This window comes from Sus scrofa, chromosome 7, assembly GCF_054392235.1.
Source record: "Sus scrofa isolate SSC_HxYL_T2T_F1_AM1 chromosome 7, Sscrofa_HxYL_maternal_Yorkshire_Landrace_v2.0, whole genome shotgun sequence".
NCBI lineage: Eukaryota > Metazoa > Chordata > Mammalia > Artiodactyla > Suidae > Sus > Sus scrofa.
Genome location: NC_139389.1, coordinates 20,603,044 through 20,628,784, shown reverse-complemented (window position 1 = coordinate 20,628,784; position 25,741 = coordinate 20,603,044). Strand labels below are relative to the sequence as shown.

At 37.2% G+C, this 25,741-nt stretch overlaps 1 protein-coding gene across 16 annotated transcripts in view; it reads left to right on the top strand.

Annotated features, from left to right (window-relative positions):
- SLC17A1 (solute carrier family 17 member 1) overlaps positions 1-25,741 on the top strand; it is a 67,703-nt gene that overhangs the window by 6,476 nt on the left and 35,486 nt on the right. For 7 of the 16 annotated variants that reach the window (XR_014809108.1, XR_014809110.1, XR_014809111.1 and 4 more), the window contains exons 1-6: positions 8,055-8,189; positions 9,266-9,350; positions 16,137-16,309; positions 18,691-18,924; positions 19,012-19,099; positions 20,938-21,024. Coding sequence is in view for 8 of the 16 variants with exons in the window: in XM_084966758.1 (XP_084822884.1) it covers positions 9,317-9,350; positions 16,137-16,309; positions 18,691-18,924; positions 19,012-19,099; positions 20,938-21,024 (616 nt within the window). In the remaining 8 variants the exon portion in view is untranslated. 16 annotated transcript variants of the gene reach the window in all.

Genomic DNA, 25,741 nt, shown 5'->3' with positions numbered 1-25,741 from the left:
TTGATCTGTATTTCTGTGTTTGTTTTTGTTTTGTTTTGCCAGCACCATACTTTTTTTGATGACTGCAGCTTTGTATTATAGTCTGAAGTCAGGGAGCCTGATTCCTCCAGCTCTGTTTCTCTTCCTCAAGAGTGATTTGGCTATTCAAGGTCTTCTGTCTTTCCATATAAATTTAAAAATTTTTTGTTCTAGGCCTGTGAAAAAAAATGCCACTGGTAATTTAATAGGGATTGCACTGAATTTGTAGATTGCCTTGGGTGGTATAGTCATTTTGATGACATTGATTCTTCAAATCCAAGAGCATGGTATACACTTCCATCTTTTGTTTCATCTTTGATGTCCTTCAACAACATCTTATAGTTCTCAGAGTACAGGTCTTTTGTCTCTCTAGGTAGGTTTATTCCTAAGTATTTTATTATTTTTGATGGTAAATGGGATTGTCTCCTTAATTTCTCTTTCTAATCTTTTGTTGTTAAGTTATAGACATGCAAGAAACTTCTGTGTATTAATTTTGTACACTACAGCTTTACTGAATTCACTGATGAGCTCTAGTTTTCTGGTAGCTTCCTGAGGGTTTTATGTGTATAATATCATGTCATCTGCAAACAGTGACAATTTTACTTCTTCTTTTCCAATTTGGATTCCTTTTCTATTTCTTCTCTGATTGCCATAGCTAGGACTTCCAAAACTTGTTGAATCAAAGTGATAAGAGTGGATATCTTTGTCTTGTTCCTGATCTTAGAGGAAATTCTTTGAGCTTTTCACCAATGAGATGATGTTAGCTGTGGGTTTGTCATATACGGCCTTTATTATGTTGAGATAGTTTCCTATATGCCAACTTTCTGGAGAATTTTTTTTTATTATAAATGGATGTTAAATTTTGTCAAAAGCTTTTTCAGCATCTATTGAGAGGATCATATGGCTTTTATTCTTCAGTTTGTTGATGTGGTATATAACATTGATTTGTGTATATTGAAAAATTCTTGCATACCTGGGATAAATCCCACTTGATCATTGTGTATGATCTTTTAATGTATTCTATTCAGTTTGCCAATATTTTGTGGAGGATTTTTGCATATATGTCCATTGACTATATTGGCTTGTAGCTTTCTTTTGTGTGGTGTCTTTGGTTTCGGTATCAGAGTGATGGTGGACTCATAGAATGTGTTGGGAGTGTTTCTTCCTCTACAAGTTTTTGGAAGAGTTTCAGAAGGATAGGTATTAACTCCTCTAAATATTTGATAGAATTTACCTCTGAAGTCATCAGGTTCTGGACTTTGGCTTTTTGGAAGTGTTTTTTTTTAATCATATTTTCAATTTTGTTACTGTGACTGGCCTAGTCATATTTTTTGTTTCTTCCTGGTTCAGTGTTGGAATTTGTCCATCTCTTCTAGGTTGCCCATTTTATTGGCATATAGTTGTTTGTAGTAGTCTCTTATGATACTTTGTATTTATGTGGTGCCAGTAATTTCTCCTTTTTCATTTCTAATTTTAATTGATTTGAGCCTCCTCCCTTTTTTTCTTGATGAGTCTTGCTAAAGTTCTATCAATTTTATCTTTTCAAAGAACTAGCTTTTAATTTCATTGATCTTCTCTATTTCCTTTGTCTCTATCTCATATTTTTTTCTGTTCTGAATTTTTCTTTCTTCTAACTTTGGGTTTTATTTTTTTGTTCTTCCTCTAGTTGCTTTAGGTGTTCATTTGGCACTTTTATTATTTCCTGAACTGAAATTGTATTGCTATAAACTTCCCTCTCAGAACTGCTTTTGCTGTGTCCCATGGGTTTTGGACTGTTGTATTTTCATTGTCATTTGTCTTTAGGTACCTTTGATTTCTTCAGTGATCCAGTGGTTGTTTAGTAGAATATTGTTTAGTCTCCATGTGTTTATATTTTTTGCAGATTTTCTTTTCTTGTGGTTGATATTTATTCTCATAGTGTTGTGGTCAGAAAAAAATGCTTGATACGATTTCAATTTTCTTAAATTTTAGTGAGGTTTTATTTATGGCCCAAGATGCAATCTACCCTAAAGAATGTTCTATATGCACTTTAGAAGGAGTATTATGCTTTCAGATGGCAGATTCTATAAATATCATTAAGTCTGTCTGGTATAATGTTTATCTTAATGTGTCATTTAAGGCCTGTGTTTCTTTATTGATTTTTCTGTTTGGATGATATGTCCATAGATGTAAGTGGGGTGTAAAAGTCCCCTACTATTACTGTATTACTGTCAATTTCTCCTTTTTTTTGCCTGTAAGCAGTTGCCTTATATAATGTGGTGCTCCTATGTTTGGTGCAAATATATTTACAGTTGTTATATCTTCTTGGATTGATCCCTTCCTTGATCATTAGGTAATGTCCTTCTTTGTCTTTTGTAACATTCTTTATTTTAAACCCTATTTTGTCTGATATGAGCATTGAGACTCCTGCTTTCTTTGATTTCCATTTGCAATGGAGTATCTTCTTCCATCCCCTCACTTTAAGTCTATGTGTGTCCCTAGATCTGAAGTGGGTCTCCTGTAGACAGAGTATATTCTGGTCTTGTTTTTGTATCCATTCAGGTAGTCTGTCTTTTAGTTGAAGCATTTATCCATTTACAGTCAAAGTAATTATTGATACATATGTACTTACTGTCATTTTTTAAATTGTTTTGGATTTGTTGATTTTGAACTTTTTTCTTCTCTTACTGTTTTGTTCTCTTGTGATTTGATGAGTATCTTTGGTGTTGTATTTGGATTGCTTTTTCTTTTTTAATGTGTGTGTTTATAGACCTTTTTGTGTTAGTGGTTCTCATGAGGTTTTGATACAGCATTCTGAATATATGCAAAATTATTTTAAGTTGCTGGTTTCCTTAATTTCAAATGTGTTTTCAATTTCCTGAGCTTGTACTTTCCTTGTCTCACAAGTGTTGGTTTTGATATCTTATTTGTATGTGACACCTATGTGATTTACTGTATGTTTGCCATTACTGGTGAGCTTTCACATTAATAATTTTCTCATTTTTAGTTGTGGCCTTTTCTTTTCAACCTAGATAAGCTCCTGTAGTATTTGTTGTAAAGCTGGTTTTGTGGTGCTGAATTCTTTTAGCTTTTACTTCTCTGTAAAGCTTTTGATTTCATTGTCTCTGAATGAGAGCCTTGATAGGTATTCTTGGTTCTAGGTTCCTCTCCTTCATTACCTTAAATATATCTTGTCCCTCCCTTCTAGCTTGCAGAATTTCTGCTGAAAAGTCAAGTTTTATCCTTACAGGGACTTCCCTAGTATGTTAATTGTTACTTTTCCCTAAGGTTTTAATATTTTTTCTTTGTATTTGTCAGTTTGATTGTATGTGTCTCACTGTATTTCTCCTTTGGTTTATCCTGTATGGGATTCTCTGTTTCCTCAACTTGAATGAATATTTCCTTTCCCATATTAGGGAAATTTTCAGTTATAATCTCTTCATATATTTTCTATGGCCCTTTCTCTCTCTCTCTCCTCTTTCTGGAATCCCTATGATGAGAATGTTGGTACATTTAATGTTGTACAGAGGTCACTTAGATTCTCCTGAGTTCTTTTCATTCTCTTTTCTTCGAGAGCGATTTCCACCTCACTTATTCACTCTCCTGCCTCTGTTATCCTGATATTTATTCCTTCTAGTGTATTTTTTGTTTCAGATATTGTGCTATTCATTTTTTGTTTGTTCCGTTAAATCTTCTAGATCTTGTTAAACACTTCTTGTAACTTCTCGATCTGTGCCTCAGTTCTTTTCCAAGATCTTGGATCATCTTTACTATCATCACTCTGGATTCCTTTTCAGGTAGATTGCCTATCTCCTCTTTATTTATGTGTGTGTTTATCTTGCTTCTTCATCTAGAACATGTTTCTCTGCTGTCTCGTTGTCTAACTTTTTATGTTTATGGTCCCTTTGACAAGCAGGTGTATAGATGCAGCAGCTGGTGCCCAGCCCTGGAGTTCTCAGGAGGTGGTGGCAGCTCAAATGTACCCAGAGCATGTGGTGGGAGCTCCAGTACCACAGTACCTCTTCTGGACCAGATGACTGCTAGGTGTGGGGTCCATGAGGGGAGGTAGCAGTGGTTGACCATTTTCAGGACTACTCTTGGTGGGGTTGGGGGTGGTGGAAGTGGCTCCCATGACTTCTCTGTTATCTGGCAGCTCTCAAGACCATTCCTTGTAGCTGGCAGTCAGCAGCTACTTCCATGGCTCTTCACTTTGCCAGGTAGCTCTCTTGAGAGCTCTCTATAGCCATTCCTGGGGTCCCTCCCTTTGTTGGGCAGCTTGTGGGAGCACTCTCTGTAGCTGCAGGAGTGGATGTCATTCCTCTGGCCCCTCCCCTTGCCAGGAGGCTTGTGGGATTGCTCTCTGCAGCCATGATGGGGGGTGGAGGCTGTTCTTCCCATTGCTGAGCAGCAGCTATTTGAGCTATTGTCCCTAGAGCTGGAGCTGCAGTAGGCAGTGTCCTCCTGCCTGACAGCAGGTGCAGAGAGCACAGCTGTAGTGGTGGATCATGCCCTTTCCTTCCAGCAACTCCAAACAATGGCACCTGGCCTCCAGACCTATCCCAGTTTCCTCAGCTTACGCCCTCGAATGTAACTTCCTTTGATTCTAGTCCCTCCAGGCCATTTCCTCACAGCCAACCCTATCCCACCCTCCTAACCCCCAGAACAGGTAGTCCCAGTTCTAAGTCTGATTTCCAAAGCCCACCCCTGCCCACACAAGCCGAAAATCATCTCAGGCTAGGAAGGGCAGGACGGTAGCACTGACCATTTGTGCAGGACTGTTTCCATTTTAACTGTTTTAAACCAAATACTGGGTTGTCTTTTGAGATGCTAAAGTTACTCCTCTGTCACAGGTGATCTCCTCACCAGTGAGGGGACTTCCCAGGGTGCAGGAGCTTTTCTTTACCAGCTCCTTCCTAGTGGTGCTGGTCCCACCCCACTTCCTTTCTCATTTTCTCTTTTCCTTTTTCTTCTTTCTTTTGTCCTACCTTGTTTTGTGAAGATTTTCTTGCTCTTTTACTTCCTGAGGTCTTTTACCAGCCTTCATCAAATTTTCTGTGCAAATCATTCTACATGTTAGTTGTATTTTCAGGGTTTTTGTGGGAGTAGGTGAACTTCACATCATACTGCTTTACTGTCTTCTCCTACTCTCTATAGCTTATTTTCCTAAAGAAAAAAAAAAAAAACAAAAAAACCCACACACTTTTTCTAGTTCTTCCACTGAAAAGGCCTAGAAGTAATGAGTACCCCAGTGCCCAGAGTGTGATCTCTAAATATTATTTCATTCTGAAGTGTACCAGCACTCCTTAAAGTCCAGGTCTGAGAACAGAAAACACCTAAGAGGACCCTAGAAAAGTTTTTTTGTGCTAGAAAACAAGCTATCCAAGACCACTAAGGTCATGTCGTAATGACGCAAGAATCAGCTTAGAGGGACTCCTACTGGCCAAAGAAGAGACAGTTTGAGCATCAAAAAAGAATAAGGACTGTGATGGATTGAAATACTTCAAATAAATTCCATGAGGTCATAATTTTACTTGGTTGCCTTACTAAGGCACTAAATTATTCTGAAATTTTATAAGGTATCCTAACTTTCCTATTAAATCTATATTTCAGGGTAACTAAATATTTGATAAGGTGAACTTCCTATTTTGTAGAAAATTCCAGCTCGTAAATGAAGTCATGATAGAATTACAAAAATCACCATTTTGCAACTTGTAAAGAAATAACAAGTCTAGGTAACATTAGCAACTGCTAAAAACCACAGGTGAATGGTTGATAAGTGCTTTATTAGTGGATAAGTCAAAGTGAGAATAGCTGAACCCACTGATCAATCTTACTTCACTAAAAGTGAGAAAATATGCTATGATGAAAGCATCCAGCTCCACTAGGATGTATTCTTGTTCTGAATCTAACCAACTCTATCTACATACCTAGCAGTTGCCAGGATGTAAGGGATGAAGAAATACATCTTATGACCCAAGAAGCAATTAACCAGATAAATTATGAGCATCATTTTGCAAATGACTGTGTATTTTTATTGTTTTAAATAACAGCAAATAGAAAATGAGGGAAAGAATTGTTATGGAATTAAAGAAACATATGAGCCATATCAATTAAGTGCCATATGTGGATCTTGTTTGGATTCTCATTTAAATTATCAATTGATAACTTTGAAGCAGTAAAGAAAACTTTAATTAGATTGTACTGAGTTATTTATTAAATGTGCTGATAGCATTTTATATTTTTTAAAGTCCTAATGAAACATATATCCATGCTGTGCTTTTTATAAGAGAATTGACATGACATTAGGTCTGAGATTTACTTTTAAAATACTATGGAAAACAACCATTGAATATATAGAAAATCAAATGGGCAAATATTGGAAATTGTGCAAACTGATGAATGGGTATGTGATTATATTAGACCAGGCTATTTTTTACATGTTTGAAATTTTCCATAATGTTAAATTAAAAAAATTTGAGAGGAGTTCCTATCATGACTCAGTGATAACAAACCCAACTAGGATCCATGAGGATGCAGGTTTGATCCCTGGCGTTGCTCAGAGCTTGTGTTGCGGTGAGATGTGTAGGTAGCAGACGCAGCTCAGATCTTGCATGGCTGTGGTGGGCAGCTGTAGCTCTGATTCAGCCCTAGCCTGGGAACTTCATATGCTACAGGTGTGGCCCTAAAAAGAAAAAAAATTTTTGATAAGGAAAACACAGAATCTAGATGTAGAATACAGAAATAATTTCAAATCGTATCAGAGAGCAGTGTAAAGCTTTGGGACCAGCAATCAGGATAATGGTTCCTTCCTAGGTAATCAGTACCTAGAACTGGGGATATTGATACTTGATAGGAACATTATTTACTTGAAACATGGACCTTAAACAATGGCTGACCTGGGACATCCAATCAATAAAAGGCCTCCTCTCCCAGAAAATAACAGAAATTGCCAGCCTTCATGACAAACAGGACAAGTAATGCAAACACCCTGGAATAGCCAAATGGAAATAAGACTTTCATGGATTTCAGAAGAAGAAAAAAATTCCAGCTGAATATGGCAAGATATCAAAATCTCTTGAGCAAATGGGTTGAAGGTTTTCAGTACTGCTTTAAGAGGAAAATGACTAATTTATAAGCATCTTTTGTGTGCCAAACATGTAACATGCACTTGAAAAGATAACAAAAATGCAGTGTTCCCATTATGGCTCTGCGATTACCAAACCCGACTATTATCCATGAGGATGCAGGTTCAATCCCTGGCCTCAGCTCAGCAGGTTAAGGATCTGGCTTTGCCATGAGATGTGGTATAGGTTGCAGACATGGCTTGGATCCAGTGTGGCTGTGGCTGTCACATAGGCAGGCAGCTACAGCTCTGATTCGACCCCTAGCCTGGGAACCACTGTGTGCTGTGAGTGCAACTCCAAAAGGAAAAAAAAAAATGCTTAAGTATGTAGGAAGCTATAGTGCAAAATTCTTGCATTAAGGGCTTAGATATTCCTATCTGATAGGAGGTTGCCTTCAAAGAGTTCCAAGGTAAGATGCTCCCAAGCACAGCTATAGACAGGAGGCTGAACCAGGAGAACTTAAGTCATTGCAGAAGTGATGAGGGAATTCATACTCTTTCTGAGTAGCTTGAATATCAAACAGATGTGACCTTTGTTAAAAATGAAGTGGGGAGAGAAGAGGGAAGGAGAGGGAAGGTGAAAGGGGGCAGGAGAAGAGGAAGAGAAGAGGAAAAGAGGCAGAAGGGAAAGGAGGGAGGAAGGGGAGTGGGAAACCAATAGAGAATTTATAAGACATTGGGAAAGCCATAATATGCCTCTCCAAATAGTAGTGTACATGCAGAGCCACCCTCAATAGAAAAATCCTGGGAACACTTAAGGACCAGGCAGGTTCTAACTCCTTGTAAGGAAAGAGACTGGGGGGTATCTATTATGGTTATGAAATTACTAGCATATCTCTACGAATTCTCCAGTTCATTGGATGATTTTAACACTAGCACTCCTCCCCTGAAGATTCAAGGCAAGAATATAAGTGAAGTTAAAAATTAAGTTTTTAACTGACCCAGGGAGATCAAAGGATATAGTGAAGGATTTAGGTGACTGAAATAAGCAAATTTGGAAATTCTGGATTTTTGAAAGTTGTGAGGAAAGTCTTCACAAGGAAAGAATTGCTTGTCTGTCCTGAATCAGGTTAGTGATTAGATGCTTATATGTAACTCATAAAATAAAATGTATAATTCCCCAGAAGGATGGATAAGGTGGGCTTCTCTGTTAGAGATCTTGTCAAAGGTATTTTGCTATCTTGGGAAATTTTGGGGAAAGATATTTATTTTCACAGGTTTTTTACAAGGGAAATTAAACATATTTCTAGGGGTGAGTGTGAGGTAGAGAGTTACATGAAAAGACAAGGAAAGAAAAGTGTGCATTGTATGGTGTCTGTGGTGTATGAGATGGACAATGTATAAATGTATTTGTGGTGCATATGGTGGTGGTGTGTCTGTTTGTGTACTGAAATAAAGAGCAGTCCCAAAAGATGTTCCAATGTGTAATAACGGTGATTGGCAAATTACTCATTTAAAAATATTTTGCAAATGCAGTCCTAGGAATTTTAAGTGTTTTTTGGTGTCACATAAGCTGATGCGGTCAAAACTTTGTTGGATTCACCCACTCTGTTGAGCTTCCCCCAAGCAAATGCAGACCTGGGGTTGATTTGTCCAGGGTAATGGGGAGGGCATAGCAAATTATTTGCCTCTCCTTACAAGGGCACTGTTAAAAAAACAGATCTTTTAGTTCTATGAAGATATAAGAAAAATAAAAGAATTTACTTTACCTTTAATTCCTTTCCTGACATTCTTCCTTTCTTGTTATACATCAAAGTTTCTGACCCTTAGCAATCTCCTTTTGTCTGAAAAATCTTTTTACATTCCTGCAGGATAGGTTCCCTGGCAATAAATTCCCTCAGGTTTGTTTGTTTGATCATCTTTATTTCTCTTTCACTTTTGAGGGATTTCTTCACTGGATGTAGAGTTACGGTTTGACAGAATTTTTTATTTTCTATAGTTTTCAGGTTTTCTGTATATTTTGAATCAACAAAAATATAATAAAAGTGAAAAAACAGAGCAAATGGTTGATAGAATTGAAAGTGTGCTAGTGTGACAAATCAGGTTTCCTTTTGATTAATGTTTTAAATCAGAGAGGAGTGGTAGGTGGATTTTGATCAGTTCCTCCCTTCATTATGCTGATGTCAATGTGTTTTGCACTTGCAGTGGATAGAGAACAAACTTTTCAGCAGGAAGAGAAGCAACTGGAGCACCCTTATGCTAATGGATAACCAGGTCCCTCCCAAGAAAGGTAGGAATTATTTTCTGTTCCATCATATAGGCTTTCTTCTTGAATAGGACAGCATAGTTTCCATGTGAGAGGATTTTTTTCCCCCCATAAATGTAAGAGATCTCAGAAGCGTTCAGGAAATGGGGTTGAAAAACACAAGCCCTGTTATGGGTTTCCATTAGAAAAACCCTGTAGAAAAAGAATCCATGTATCTTAAGATACATAGTATGTTATTTTGATTTTTATACACTTGTCAGCTTATGGAGAATATCAGAAAGAGGTCCATGATTTTGGCAGTATCCATGGATGGAACTGAGGCAGGATGAATGTTCTTGAATCTTTGCACCCTTGGAAAACAACAGTTGGATTTTACAGAATATTTTTTAAGATCAATTGTTTATCTTGAGTAGGGCAGGGAGAAAACTATAATAAGGAATTACTCCTGTCAAATTAGAGTTATGTGCATGTCATGGGGACAAAAATCCCAGAGGAAGGGGTGGGCAACAGGTTGTATACTTTTTCAATTTATATAAATGTTAGTAGTCTATTAAATTTTATATTCGTATATCAATTTTGATATTTGATATTTTTATATTATCCCTTTTATCTACATTCATATTTATACATGAACATATAAAATAAGTAAATGATATAAACATTTATATGTTTATATGTATAAATGTTTACATGCTTTTAAATGTACACATATGTATATATATAAATGTATATATGTGTGTGGGGGGGTGTATGTGTATAAGGATTTTTGTCCTTATTCTTGACATTTTCTTCCTTTTAGGGTTTTTGGGTTTGTCCCTTTGTTCATTTTCCAAGTCTTTGAGTTTTCTTTTCTCTTCTGATAAATATGTTCAGGGATATACTTTTTGTTCTAAATTTCTATGAATTTGACCTTCAATATCCTACTCTTACTTAGTCCCAAGCACTTTGGAACAAACACCCAGCATGATGTATTTTTTAACTCGACTTATTTAGAAGTAGTTCATGTTCTTCTTGGGGAAATGTGGAGGGAAAAAAATGAACAAAACTCAAAAGGGCACAGATAACTGACCATGACAAGTCATCCTTCACACGCAGTAAGAATTGCTTCACCTTTGCCTTGTAGAGGCTTTTCCCCTCCTCTAGGGATTGTATTTCCTTCAGCTTTCCAAGACTATTCACTTCCCTTTTCCTTTTGATATTTTTTTTAAAGAATGAGGTTGTTTAGAAAGCTTTGGAGCAAGTCATCCTGGGTATGTGTGTATACAAGCGTGGTTTGAGATGTTTTTCAGATGACCTAAGGACAGTGAGTTTAAAGTCAAATGAGGGGCTGGGTGATGATTAAATTTCAGAGGCTTTTTTTTTTTCCTTCTGCTCTGTTCCAAGGTTCAAACAGGGCAGAAATTTTTTTCAGTTTGCATGGACATGTCAGGCAGTGCATTTACCCTTTGCCTACTCAGTAAGTCTTTAGCATCTAAACATTTAGGGAGATGGTCTCTTACTAGATCTTCCCATTGCCAGGTCTTTGTATTTGACTCCTGTTTATCCTGTTCCCTGGGAAGTAGAAGAAACCCCTGAGATCAAATGTCTTCAGGGCAAAAATCTGCCTTCATTGATGGGTTTATGCCTTGAGGACTCTGTCTTCACTAGACCTTTGGCCTGAATCTTTCCTGCCAGATCATTCACACTTTCAATGAAATGTTATTTTAAATATAGTTTACCTGATACGCTTATCTGTTTACAAAGGGAGATCAGTCCAGAAAACTAATTTTCCAGGCAATAATGCTTTTTTTTCACTTAACAATATATCTAAATCATATCCCACATTTATACCTAAGGATCTTGCTCTTCATTTTTTGGAGATGCATATGAATTGGAATGAATATAATTTAATTACTGATTTATCTAATTTGTTTCAAATCTCTTACTGCTTCAAACAGTCTTCAAAACTTGTATGTAATGATTTAAAATTCAATTTAGTGGGATTATATAAGAAATACTTAATGCAACTAAATAAAATAGCTTCAAGTATATAATGTAAAATTAACAGTACTATAAAAAGACACAAAAACCCTAATAAAATATTAGCAAGACAAAATCAGTTTGTAAAAATTTTTTAAAAATCACACAGTGTACTTTATCTTGGGACTGAAAGAATAGTTTTATATTAGAAAGTAGATAATTGCCATTCAACACAAATTAAAGAGGAAACTACATGATCAACCTCAACGGGTAGAGAAAAATATCTTTGAGATAAACATTTACGCCCAGTGAAAACTGCTAGGTAACTATGAATATGTGATAGGCAGAATTCTAAGATGGTGCCTTTGCAGTCTTGAGTGAACCAAAGTGCAGAGGATGAAGTAGAGAGCTCAGAGGGTGGAGCCAAGAGCCACAATGATTATTCCCAGGCCTTGAGAAAAATCTAACATTTGTCTAGCTGAATTTCAAAACCCTTATGGATCAGTGACTCCTTTTTACTCTCCATTTTTCCCCTTTTGGAACTGGCATGTCTGTATCAGTTATCCTGTGCCTGTCCCACCATTGGGGGCATACAATTTGTCTCTTTATTTTTTTCACAAATCCACAGATAGATACTGTACCCAGGGGTGGATTACTTTTATGAAGGCTCATCCACACAAGTTGTAAATTATGTAGATGATAAAATTTTGTAAGTTTGAGCTAATAGGATTTTGGTGAGATTTTGGACTTAAGTTGATTCTGTAATGACATGAGACCTTTAGGAACCTTGGGAGGAGGTAAGTATGTTTTGCAATGGGCTGAACATGGATATTCTGTGACCACAGGGTGAATTGTAATAGGCAGATTTCTAAGATTTCCCACAAGATTCTGGCCCCTGGTGTACACATGCCTTCCTCTAATTAGCAAACCCTAAGCTAGATGCTGCTGGGAGCGATTTTGCAGATCTAAGTATGGCTCCTAATCAGCTGATCTTGAAAGAGGGAAATTATCCAGGTAGAACTGATCTAATCACATGAGCTCTAAATTTGAATCTAGGGGTCAGAGAGCAGTTAGAGAGGTTTGAAGTGTAAAGGAGATTCTTCCTTGCTGGCTTTGGGGATGGAGGGAGCCATGTGACAAGTAATGAGAACAGCTTCTTAAAACTGAGAGCAGCAATTAGCTGACAAACTAGCAGGGAAACGGCAGCTTTAGTACTGAATTGGAAAAAAACTGAATTCTTTCAATAACCTGAGTGAGCTCAGAAATAAATCCTTCCTTAGAATCTCCAGCCAAGAACTCATCTTGTGCTGCTGATCCCTTGATTTTAGCTTCTGAGACCAGGAGTGGAAAATCCAACCAGACCTGGCTAAAACTTCTGACCTACAGAACTGTAAGCAAATAAATGGCTGTTGTTTTAAGCCATTAAAGGTGTAAAATTTTTTCACACGGCAATAGAAAACAAATATACTTTATAACGCATAAAGCACATTGATAACAAAACCTTCAAACATTATCCAAAATGTAGAAATTTTAGAATCATTCTGTGTAAATCAGGAACAATGGCATAAAACCAGGGATGCTTGAGGCCATCAATAATGTACTGGTAGTTCTGATCCAGTGAGACCATGGAACTAAAGATAGGGGGATAGGAAAAAAAATAAAATCATCATTATATGTATAGTTCCTACATAGAAAATATCTCAAAACTAGCAAATGAATTTTTAGAAACAATATTAACAATATTAACAATATTAACTTTATCCCAACCATAGACAGTTAAAAAATAGAACTAAAGGGAGATCCCATCGTGGCGCAGTGGTTAAGGAATGTGACTAGGAACCATCAGGTTTCTGGTGTGGTGTAGACCAGCAGCAACAGCTCCAATTAGACCCCTAGCCTGGGAACCTCCATATGCCGCTAGACAGGCCCTAGAAAAGGCAAAAAAAAAAAAAAAAAAAAAAAAAAATAGAACTAAAGAAACACCAAATTACCCTCCATTGTGCTGTAACAATGCAGATTCCCTCCTCTTTTCTTGCAAGCTTACCAGCAAGTGTGCTTTTGGATATATGCCAATTTGATATGCGATCATAGATTCTCTTTTCACATTTTTTTGAAATGTGTGGGGGCATTATTCTACCTACCACCGATCCATAACAGTTATTTGAGTTATAATGAATTCAACCCACGGAAACAAGTTCTACTTATTTTAAGATGCAATTTTATTTGTAGAAATCTATTTGGCACAAACCTTTTCTGGAACATTTGATATTTAGACATTAAACCACATAATTTCCAATAGATTTTTTTTAACCTCTTTAACCCATTGCTCTACCCCACCATCCCACCTCTGGCAATCACTAATTCATTCTCTGTATATGTGAACTTTATTTTTTTTTTATTTTTTTCTTTTTTTTTGCTTTTTAGGCCCACACCTGTGGCATATGGAAGTTCCCAGGCTAGGGGTTGAATCAGAGCTGCAACTGACAGCCTCTGCCACAGCCACAGCAATGCAGGATCCCCAACCCACTGAGGGATCAAGGCCAGGGATCAAACCCACATCCTCATGGATTGTAGTTGGATTTGTTTCCATTGCAACATGACAGGAACGTCAAGCTTGATGTTGGTTTTTTTTTTTTTTAATTCCACACTTAAGAAATACACAGTATTTGTCTTTCTCTGTCTTACTTAACTAGGATTAGTGCCCTTGAGACCCACCCATATTGTTAGCAAGATTTCTTTCTTTTTAAACTAAAACACTAATTCAAAAAGATACATGGACCCAAAGTTCATAGCCTCATTATTTACAATTGTCAAGATATATAGAAGTGACCTAAGTGTCCATTAATAGATGAAAGGATAGAAAAGATGTTTTGTGTGTATATATGAATATGTATATATATACATATACACATAATGGAATATTATTCATTAAAAATGGAATTCTGCCATTTGTAACAACATGGATGGACATAGAGGGTGTTATGCTTAGTGAAATAAGTCAGACAAAGAAAAATATTCTATATTTTCCTTTATATATGGAATCTAATGAATAAAAAAAATAAAAGAGAAACAGATTGACAGATATGGAGGCAAACTAGTAATTAACAGTGGGGAGAGAGAAGGGAGGAATAGGCAAGATGGGGATGGGGGATTAAGAGATAAAGACTTCTATGTACAAAATAAGTAATGAGGATATTTTGTATAGTACAGAGAAATATAGCCATTATTTTATAATAATTTAAATGAAGAATAATCTATAAAAATATTGAATGACTATGATGTACACCTGAAACTAATATTGTGTATCAACTATATTTCAATTTTAAAAATAACCTTATGAACATGACTCATAGAACACTACTTTCGAGTCTCACTATGTCCCTTGTCCTCCTCACCAACAGGAAATTGCTATTTTAATATCTTGTCACATAAATGAATTTTGCCTATTTTTGAAATTGATAGAAATCATGTACATAAAAATAGCATGCACTCTTTGTCATTTATCTTCTTTGAGTATATTTTCTTTGTGATTCATCCAGATTGTGCAGTGTATCAGTGCTTCCTTTATATTTCTGAGTAATATCCATTGTATTAATACACTACGGTATGTTTGTCCATTCCAAACATTAGCTATTTTTTTTGTCTTTTGTCTTTTTAGGGCCACACCCCAGGCATATGGAGGTTCCCAGGCTAAGGGTCGAGTCAAAGCTACAGCTGCTGGCCTACACCACAGCCATAGCAATGCAGGATGCAAGCTGTGTCTGTGACCTACACCACAGCTCACAGCAACGCCAGATCCTTAACCCACTGAGTGAAGTCAGGGATTGAACCCGCTTCCTCATGGATACTAGTCGGGTTCATTAACCACTGAGCCATGACAGGTACTCCACTTCAGCTATTTTTGAATAAAGCTGCTATAAATGTTTCAGCACCAGCCTATTGTAGACACATATTTTTATTTCTCTTGAGTGCCATTTGTTGAAAAGACTGTACTTTCCTCCAATGAATTGCATTAGTATATTTATTCAAAAGCATATGACCATATATATGCCTCTCTCGACTTTCTACGTTCTACTCTTGATGAATTTATTTGGCCTTACAACAACATAACACTGATTATTCTAGCTTGAAACTACCTTAAATACACTGCTTTTTTTTTTGCTTTTTGTTTTGTTTTGTTTTTTCTCCTTTTAGGGCCACACCTGTGGCATCTGGAGCTTCCCAGGCTAGGGATCGAATTGGAGCTATAGCTGCCGGCCTATGCCACAGCCACAGCAACGCCAGATCCAAGCCACATCTTCAACCTACACCACAGCTCATGGCAACACCGGATCCTTAACCCACTGAACAAGGCCAGGGATTGAACCCACAACCTCATGGTTCCTAGTTGGATTCATTTCCAATGTGCCAGGACAGGAACTCCCATTGCATTTTTTTTTTAAATGCAATGTTACTTGGAAATGTGCATCAGTTTCCCAACCATATTATTCATGTAAATGTGGAGACAAAAGCAGTTTACTGGAGGGAAGGGCTTTTTTTGTTATTAAGGGTATTTATTTTCAAGTGTAACTAAGGATATTTGTAAACAGTTCCTTTAAAACAGACATGAGTCAAAGTACTTTGAGGACTGGCTTAATTTTCTGGGACATTCCATTAGGGATGAGGTGTTAGGGGGTATGAAATTATAAGATCAGTCTCACATCTTCCTATTGTATCATAATTTCTCAAAGGCCGGTTAGTAAAATAAAATTTTAAATTGACACCAAGCGGTCCAAATTGCTGAGAGGCCCTTCCTAAAGGTAAAGTATGTTTTTACCTCAGCTGTATTAAACTTTATGTTCTTCATTCCAGTTCCAAAGTTCTGTTCCGTTCGCTACGGAATTGCTATCTTACTGCTCTTCTGTAATGTTGTGGTAATGTCACAGCGTGTGTGTATAAGCCTCACTATGATCGCCATGGTGAACAGCACAGAGCCGCATGGTTTGTCCAACATCTCCACAAAAGAGCTCCAGGATAACATAAAGGTATGTCAAAAATAAGATCCATGGGAAGTTCCCCTTGTGGCTCTGTGGTTAATAAGTCTGACTAGCATCCATGAGGACACAGGTTCAATCCCTGGCCTCACTCAGTGGGTTAAGGATCCGGCTTTGCCATGAGCTGTGGTGTAGTAGTTTGCAGGCTTGGCTTGGATCTCGAGTTGCTGGGGCTGTGGCATAGGCCAGCAGCTACAGCTCCAATTCGACCCCTAGCCTGGGAACATCCATATTCTGTGGTTACAGCCCTAAAAAGACAAAAAAGAAAAAAGTAAAAACACAATTCTACGTACAATTGCATCAAAAAGAGTAAAATTTACAGGAATAAATTTAACTAAGATGCAGCACTTATGCACTGAAAACTATATGACACTGATGGAAGAAATTCAGGATACAAATGAAACAGATTTTGTGCTCATGGATTGGAAAAAATCATATTGCTAAAATGTCCATACTACCCAAAGGAGTCTACATATTAAATGAAGTCTTTATCAAAATTCCAATTACATTTTTCACAGAAATAGAAAAAACAATTTGTGTGAAGCTACAAAAAACCCAGAATAGTCAAAGCAATAATGAGAAAGGAAAAGCTGAAGGCATCAATCTCCTTGATTTCAAATTATATTCCAAAGCTATAGTAATCAAAAAGTATAGTATTGACATAAACACACTCATCAATAATGAAACAGTGTAGATAGTTCAGAAATAAACTCATACTTATGCAGGCAATTAGTCTATGACAAAGGAGGCAAGAATATACTTTGATGAAGAGACAATCTCTTCAATAAATGCTGCTGGGGAAACTGGAAGGCTACAAGCAGAAGAATGAACTTGCATCCCTTTCTTATACACAAAAATTAACTCAAAATGAATCCAATATTTGAACATAAGACCTAGAAACATAAAATTCCTAGGAGAAAACATAAGTGTAAAACTCACTGAAATTAGTCTTGGCTATGACCCTTTGGATTTGACATCCAAATCAATGGCAACAAAAGCAAACTGAAGTGAGACTACATCAAACAAAAAAGCTTCTGCATGGCAAAGGAAACTATCAACAAAATGAAAAGGAAACTGATAAGGGGTTAATATCCAAAATATATGAAGAACTCTTACAATTATACAGCAAAAAAAAAAAAACCCTAAAAATTGAGTAGAGGATCTGAACAGATACTTTTCCAAAGAAGACATACAAACTGTCAGCAGGCACATGATAAGCTGCACAACATCATCAGGGAAATGTGAATCGAACCCATAAGGTAGTACTTCCTATCTGTCAGAATTTTATAAAAAAAAAAAAAGACAAGAAATAATAAGTGTTGGCTAAGATGTGGAGAGAAGGGAATGCTTGTGTGGTGGTGGTGTAATGTAAATTATGAAATCACTATGGAAAAGAGTATGAAGTTTTTCAAAATTTTTTAAAAATTACCGTATGCTCCAGCAATTTCTACTTCTGGGTATTTTTCCAAAAGAAATAAAATACTAACTTGAAAAAAATCTTTACCTCCATGATCATTGCAGCATTATTTACAAGAGCCTAAGTGTCTATCAATGGATGAATGGATAAAGCAAAATGGTGTATATAGACAAAGGAATATTAATCATCAAATTATAGCATCTTCCCATTTGTGAACACGAATGGACCTTGAGGGCATTATGCTATGTGAAATAGATGAAGAAAAATACTTTACAATCTCATTTATGTGTGGAATAAAAAAAAAAAAAAAAAACAGCTCATAGTAACAGAGAGTAGGTTTGTAGTTGCCTGTAGCAGAGGGGGTAGGGAGCCATTTGGGCAAAATCGGTAATGGCAGTTAAATGGTGCAAACTTCCAGCTATAAAAATAAGTTATGGGAATGATATATGGTCACCAGCATATCATACTGTCAATAATACTGTACTGTAGAGTTGAAAGGTGGTAAAAGAGTAGATTTTAAAAGTTTTCATCACCAGAAAAATAATTTTGTAAGTATATGTAATGATCAATGTTATTTAGACTTTGATCATTTCAATGTATACAAATATTGAATCATTATGTTGTACTCCCAGAACTAATGTAATATGCCAATTATTACTAAAATTAAAAAAACAGGTATTAAATGTCTGTGGTGTAACATGTACTGGCAGAATAGATGCTACCTTTGACTGAAAGTACTTTTCATTGTAGTTGAAGATATCAATGATAAAATGTAGTTATACACAAAAAAATGGTGTTATAAAGGAACAAAGGATTCCCATTACAGAGGGCAGCTTTTTTACATGGGGTAAGGTGGAAGACCAGTTTTCCCACATTCCTGAGCATCATGGTAAATCATATGTAGAGTGGCTAGATGTATCTCCTGTTTTTTGTTTTGTTTTGTTTTGTTTTTTAGAACCCTGTGTATAATTGGAGCCCTGAAATCCAGGGGATCATACTAAGTTCCATTTTCTATGGTGTACTCATCAGCCAAATTCCTGCTGGATATTTATCTGGAATATACTCCTTAAAGAAAATGATTGGCTTTGCATTATTCTTCAGCTCTCTCTTTACCCTGCTCATCCCACCAGTAGCTGAACTTGGAGAAACTCTTGTCATTGTATGCCGAATAATCAAGGGACTATTCCAGGTATTAAGATAATGCAAAAACTAGAACCAAGAGTTTAAATTCCCAGAAAGTATCAGAGACAAAATGTTCTAATCATTCTTCTTTCAGGGGGTAACATTAACAGCTCAGCAAATAATATGGACCAAGTGGGCTCCTCCCTTGGAACAAGGCCGACTTACCTCTCTGAGTTTATCAGGTAATGACTTAAGGGCCTAGAATTGTCATTTCGTTGTAGCATATTCTGCCCTAAGAGCCATAGAAACATGTGTTTCGAACTGTCAAGAGTTTTGGAAACCATCCTCACTTTAAAGATATGAAAACTGTCTAGGATTGAGAAGAGGCTTCCTTATCTCAAACAACAGGGAAAAAAAAAAAAAAACAGTAATCTCTAGGTCCATCCACATTGCTGCAAATGGCATTACTTCATTCTTTTTTGTGGCTGAGTAATATTCCATTGTATATATATGTACCATATCTTCTTTATCCATTCCTCTGTCAGTGGACATTTAGGTTGCTTCCATGTCTTATCTATTGTAAATAGTGCTGCAATGGACACTGGGGTACATATATATATATATATATATATATATATATATTTTTTTTTTTTTTTTTTTTTGTCTTTTTTGCCATTTCTTGGGCCACTCCCACAGCATATGGAGGTTCCCAGGCTAGGGGTTGAATCGGACCTGTAGCCGCCGGCCTATGCCAGAGCCACAGCAACATGGGATCTGAGCTGTGTCTGTGATCTACACCACAGCTCATGGCAATGCTGGATCCTTAACCCACTGAGCAAGGCCAGGGATTGGACCTGAAACCTCATGGTTCCTAGTCGGATTCGTTAACTACTGAGCCATGACAGGAACTCCTACATGTATATTTTTGAATTATGGTTTTCTCTGGATAGATGCCCAGGAATGGGATTGTTGGATCAAATGGTTGTTCTATTTTTAGTCTTTTAAGGAGCCTCCATACTGTTCTCTATTGTAGTTATACCAATTTACATTCCTGCCAACAACGCAGGAGGGTTCCCTTTCTCCACATCCTCTCCAGCTTTTATTCTTTATAGACTTTTTTTTTTTTTTGGTCTTTTTGCCTTTTCTAGGGCCACACTCACGGCATATGGAGGTTCCCAGGCTAGGGGTCTAATTGGAGCTGTTGCTGCCGGTCTACGCCACAGCCACAGCAATGCAGTTCTTTATAGACTTTTTAATGATGGCCATTCTGACTGGTATGATACCTCATTGTAGTTGTGATTTGTAATGCTCTAATAATTAGCATTGATGAGCATCTTATCTTGTGCTTTTTGGCCCATCTGTATGTCGTCTTTGGAGAAATGTCTGTTTAGATCTTCTGACTATTTTTTGATTGGGTTGTGTGTTTTTTGACATTGAACTGCAAGAGCTATTTGTATAGTTTGGATATTAATCCCTTGTCAGCCACTTTCTTTGCAAATGTTTTCTCTCATTCATTTGCAACAGGAATGCACCTAGAGATTATCATACTAAGTGAAGTGAGTCAGAGAACAACAAATACCATATGATATCACTTATATGAGAAATCTAAAAAAATGATACAAACGAACCTATTCACAAAACAGAAACAGACTCACAGACTTAAAAAACATGCTATAGATACCAAAGGGGAAAAGTAGTGGGGCAGGATAAATTAGGAGTTTAGGACTAACTATACACTACTACATATAAAATAATCAGCAAAGACCTACTTCTTAGCACAGGGAACTCTACTCAATATTCTGTAATAACCTATATGGGAAGAGAATCTGAAAAAGAATGGATATATGTATAACTGAATCACTTTGATTAATACCTGAAACTAGCATAACATTGTAAATCAAGTATATTCCAATATAAAATAAAGATTAAATTTAAAAAGAGAAGATACTTTATTATTTTCTTCTCAGTATTAATGTTATAAAAATTTATTTCACTAGAAATTGTATACTCCTACCATGAGGCTACCTTATCTCTATTTGCCTGCATTCATTAGGGGGGGTTCTTTGTGCCTTCTTATTAGGTCTTCTCCTAGGACCCTGTGTCGTCATGCTTATGACTGGATTCATCTGTGACTCCCTAGGATGGCCCATGGTCTTTTATATTTTTGGTGAGTTTCTTTTTATTAAAATCCCAGTCATTATTCAAAATTTTTAAAAAATTAAAAATAAAAACCATCTGCAACTTATGTGAAATTAGCAGTATTAAAAATCATAAATCCCATTGAAGGAAAAAGCAGTCAATACTCATTAATTTCTTATTATAAGCAAGCATCATGCTCAGAATTATACATGAATTATTATATAACTTTCACAAATCTACAGCATCAATGCTACAGATCCATATTCCTTATATGAAATTCTTGGAGAAAGCGATGATCAGAATAAAGATAATATGAGTATATTATTTATACTATTTTGGAGCTCTATCTCATAATCAAACACATTAACTTCTGAGGTGAAACATGAAATTCTCATTTGGCTTTCAAATCCTAGTTTCAGGTTTGTGAATAAGGGACTATGGATGTTGACATTATGCTCATTTGATGGGTAAGGAAAATTACAGATGCTTCTTTCAGAAGGATCTATTTACAAAGTGATTAGTTGAAATGACAAATAAGATACGGCAGCATTACAGGGATAGAGCAGTAATCTGGAGCTAGCAAAATGGAAGCTAATGCCATCCCCAGGTCCAAAGGGACAAGCAAGGCAGTAGTTGGTGGAAAGTCACTAGGGGAGAGTCCTGTAGAGATGACTGCCTTGAGAGGACCCAGGACTTTTCATGAAAGGGCATATAGATGATGTGATGCTAAGAAGGTGATAACTAAAGGAAGAGACACCCTATTCTCACTCAACTTGCTTCCTCTCATCTCCTGTTCAGGCTTTCTGCTGCCCAAATCTTTTTGGAAAGCAGAGGACATGGGAGCTTGTTGATGTTCATTCAAGTCAGCCGTCTATGGCCAAAGCAGGGTAAAGAAGGGTGGGAGAGGAGTACCCGTCGTGGCGCAGTGGTCAACGAATCTGACTAGGAACCATGAGGTTGCGGGTTCGGTCCCTGCCCTTGCCCAGTGGGTTAAGGATCCGGTTGCCGTGAGCTGTGGTGTAGGTTGCAGATGCGGCTTGGATCCCGAGTTGCTATGGCTCTGGCGTAGGCCAGCAGCTACAGGTCCGATTCAACCCCTAGCCTGGGAACCTCCATATGCCGTGGGAGTGGCCCTAGAAATGGTAACAAGACAGGAAAAAAAAAAAAGGGCGGGAGAATGGCCCTAGAGGGACAAACAGAAGACCTCCAGTACACACAGCAAGCAGATCCATAAAGTCTTTTATCTCCACAATTTAATTTCTATTCATCATTGCATTAGCCATCAGTAGTAAGTGTCAGTACTGTGATACTACAAAAACTTTATCGGGAAAGGGGTTCTCTCTGTAGACAGCCCATTCTCTTCCCCATTCAGTCAAGTCTTCATCATAGGATAGAATTCTTGGTATCAAGATTATAGGTTCATCAGGGCCCATGACCCTTCTAATCATCATTCTAGAATTTTTGGCTCATATACCACCAAGACTTCTTCAGATTTGGCAGGAGTCTTCCCTGCATTCATTGAATTGAGACTTGGCCATGGGCGTGACAGGCAAAACTATTTGCAGAAAATGTAGATGGAGCATGATGAGGAAGGCAAGAATTTCCACAAAGAGCCATTCAAAACTCCTAGTAGTGTGGATCCAGGAAGGAACAGTCTCCAGACCAGTGATAAGGGATTTGTGACTAGTGGAATCTAAGAATTCTAAATTTAAACCTAACTCCCTAGATTGTTTTTTTCTTCTGGCTCCCTTCCAATTTTTCTCTTTTCTTTGATTTTCTGTAGTTAGAATATGATAACCACATATTAAGATGTAAATTTGAGGTGTGGGGGGGTCATTCATCCTGCTTGTGTTCTCTGAGCTTCTCCTATCTGTCATTATGTTTGGGAAATTCTTAGTAAGTATTGCTTGAAATATTCTGTTCTTTCTCGTCTCCTTCTGATGTTCCCATTACACATATGTTACACCATTGTAATTTTCCCACAATTCTTGGATATTCTGTTCTTTTTTATTTCTTTCTATTTGCAATTTGGGTTTGGAAATTTCTATGGACATTTCTGGAAGCTCAGTGATTTTTTTCTTTGATGACCATGTGTAGTCTTTTAATGAGCTCATGAAAGGCAGTCTTTGTTTCTGTTCATGTCTTTTGACTTCTAGCATATGCTTTTAATTCTTTATTAGAGTTTCCATCTCTCTATTTAACATTAATCATGTTCTTGTACATTGTCTGATTTTTCCATAAACATTTTAAGCATAGTGGTTTTAAATTCTTGATCTGATAATTCCAACATCTCTGCTATATCTGGTTCAGATGCTTGCTCTTTCTCTTCAATCTATGTTTTTATCTTTTAGTATGCCTCATGTTTTTTCTTGTTGAAAACTCAACAAGATGTGCTAGGTAAGAGGAACTGAGATAAATAGCCCTTTAGAGTGAGGTTTTATGTTTTTCTGGCTAGGGTTTAGGTTGTGCTTATTGTGTGCTGTAATTATAAGTTTCAGAACTACGCTTTCCTCTGAGGTCTTTAATTTTACCTCTCCTGTTGTCTTTGAGTTTCTCTAGAGACTTCTCCAATAAGGTTTGAGACACTCACTTCTTCCAATTGTTTTCCACTAACTAACCTTTATGATATTGTGGTAAGTTGTGTATGTGGGGAGACAGTGTTCTATAGTCCTGTGACTAGGTCTCAGTGTTTTGGTGACTGTGCCCCTGAGCTTGACCTTTACAAGTCCTTCTCAGTTTTTTTCCCCTTAAGTGAGATAGGAAGAAGAGGCTGGAGTTGTGTATTGCCCTTCCCTTAAGTTGGTTAGGCTCTGGTAAAATAGTTTCCTTTTGAACAATTTTTGTTGAGAAAGGAATGTTCTAGATGTAATTCAAAATGGCTATTTTCCCCTTTCTCTCCAGGAAAAGTTAAGGGCTTTTCCTCCTATATACACTGTGAGAACCTGGTAGGACAGGAAACTCACAAAAGTGAGGGTCTGCATAGCACTAGGCCCCCTTCCCTCAGACTTGTGCACTCTCAAACTTGTTTACAGGAAGCCATCCACTGCTAGATTTTCCCACCCTAGTACTGACTGGTTCCAATGGAGTTTTCTGTTTCTGGGCTTCTGTTCTGAGAAGTTGTCATTCTCTATACCTGGCTGTCCATTACTCCAATTTGGGGAGCAGTGATGTGACCCGTGACCTCAAGTCTCTAATGGATCAAAGCAGAGTATTTTATTTTCAGATTGTTCAGCATTTTCCTTGTTGTGAAGTTGGGAGTGATGATTTCCAAACTCTTTATATACCTCTCAGATGTTAGACTTGGCTAAGTCTCCGTGTCTGTATCAAGTGGAAGTTCTTCAGTCCACGTTAGACCTGAACTCTAAGCTATACCCAACAATACCATCCTTTCCCTGGTTCCTTTGCCTCTGACACCATACACTGAACCTCAGTGATCAGACACTTCCTTTTCATCTCAGTCTGTTTGAGGTTCCTCTTCCTGCATTGAAGGTCATCCTTCTGACCATTGTTTTTCACTCTCTTTTGCAGACCTCTCCTTTTCTGCTTGCCATTAACGTCTCTCTTCCTTCAAAGTTTTCTCCAAGCTTCCCTTCTAGGGCTAGTTGCTGTTCCCAGACAATATGATCCATTCTTACATGCCAGTTACCACTTACTCACTCTATGTCCTTGGTCAAGTAGGTAGACTTTTCTGAGCATCTGTTTTCTCATTTTGAAAAAGAGCTAATAGCATCAAATGAATTTTCTCTGAGTTGAATACAGTAATATATAGAAATATATGTATTGCATGTGTATTTACTAGGTATTTACTTCTATCCACTTACCTTTTGTCTTGGGTTTGGGATCTCAGGACACAGAACAAGATGAAAATTATATGTTGTCAAAACATTTTGTTAAATGTTGTCTTAAAGTGTCTTGTAGAAGTCTAACATCTTACAATGACTCTAGGTTTCCACATAGTCTGATCTCATTAGCTCTCAATCTCATTCATTTCCAACTTTACCTTTTCCCTGCCAAGGGATGCTGGCCTCATAACTCTGGACCATGGCACATACTGCTCCCTCTGCCTGGAGTGTCCATGACCACGTTCATGTCCTAGCCTTCCCTGAGCATGGTACTCCTTACTTCCTCTCCCCACAATTTCCTTTCATATCTCTTGCCATTGACAAATTCTACTTTTTATTTATTTACTTTTCATTATCTCTCTTTCTTATCCATTAGAAAGGAAAGTCTGTTAAGGCAGGGCTTTTTGTCTGTTTTATTCACTGCTATATTCCCAGTATCTAGAATGGTACATGGTACATAATGGGCATTTAACCAATATTTGTTAAATGAACAAGTGCACTTCTAGAACCCTACTTCCTATCCTAACAGAGGATTCCTTCCAATCAGGTAATTAATATAAAAAAAACCCAAAACAACAAATAATTTGGCAAACTCTTAGAGGACTTGGACAATTCCTAAGGCCTGGGCTATATCTTAGGAACGTGGCTAAGGCCTAGCTCTCAAAACTGGGTGATTAGCAAGCCTGGTGTGGGCTCAGCTGTGCCCTACTCTCAAATAGAACACCTTAGGAATCTGTGGAGTGAAGGCCTAAGAGCCAGGAGGCCCAGCTGTCCTGAGTGGAAAGAGAGAGAAACTAAGAGATCAGGAGAGGCCAAAGGGTTAGCCACCATTTCTATGAAATTCATTCTGTCGGGAGAGCCAGCTGTGGATATAGAGAAAACAATTAAAATGTGAACCTTGTT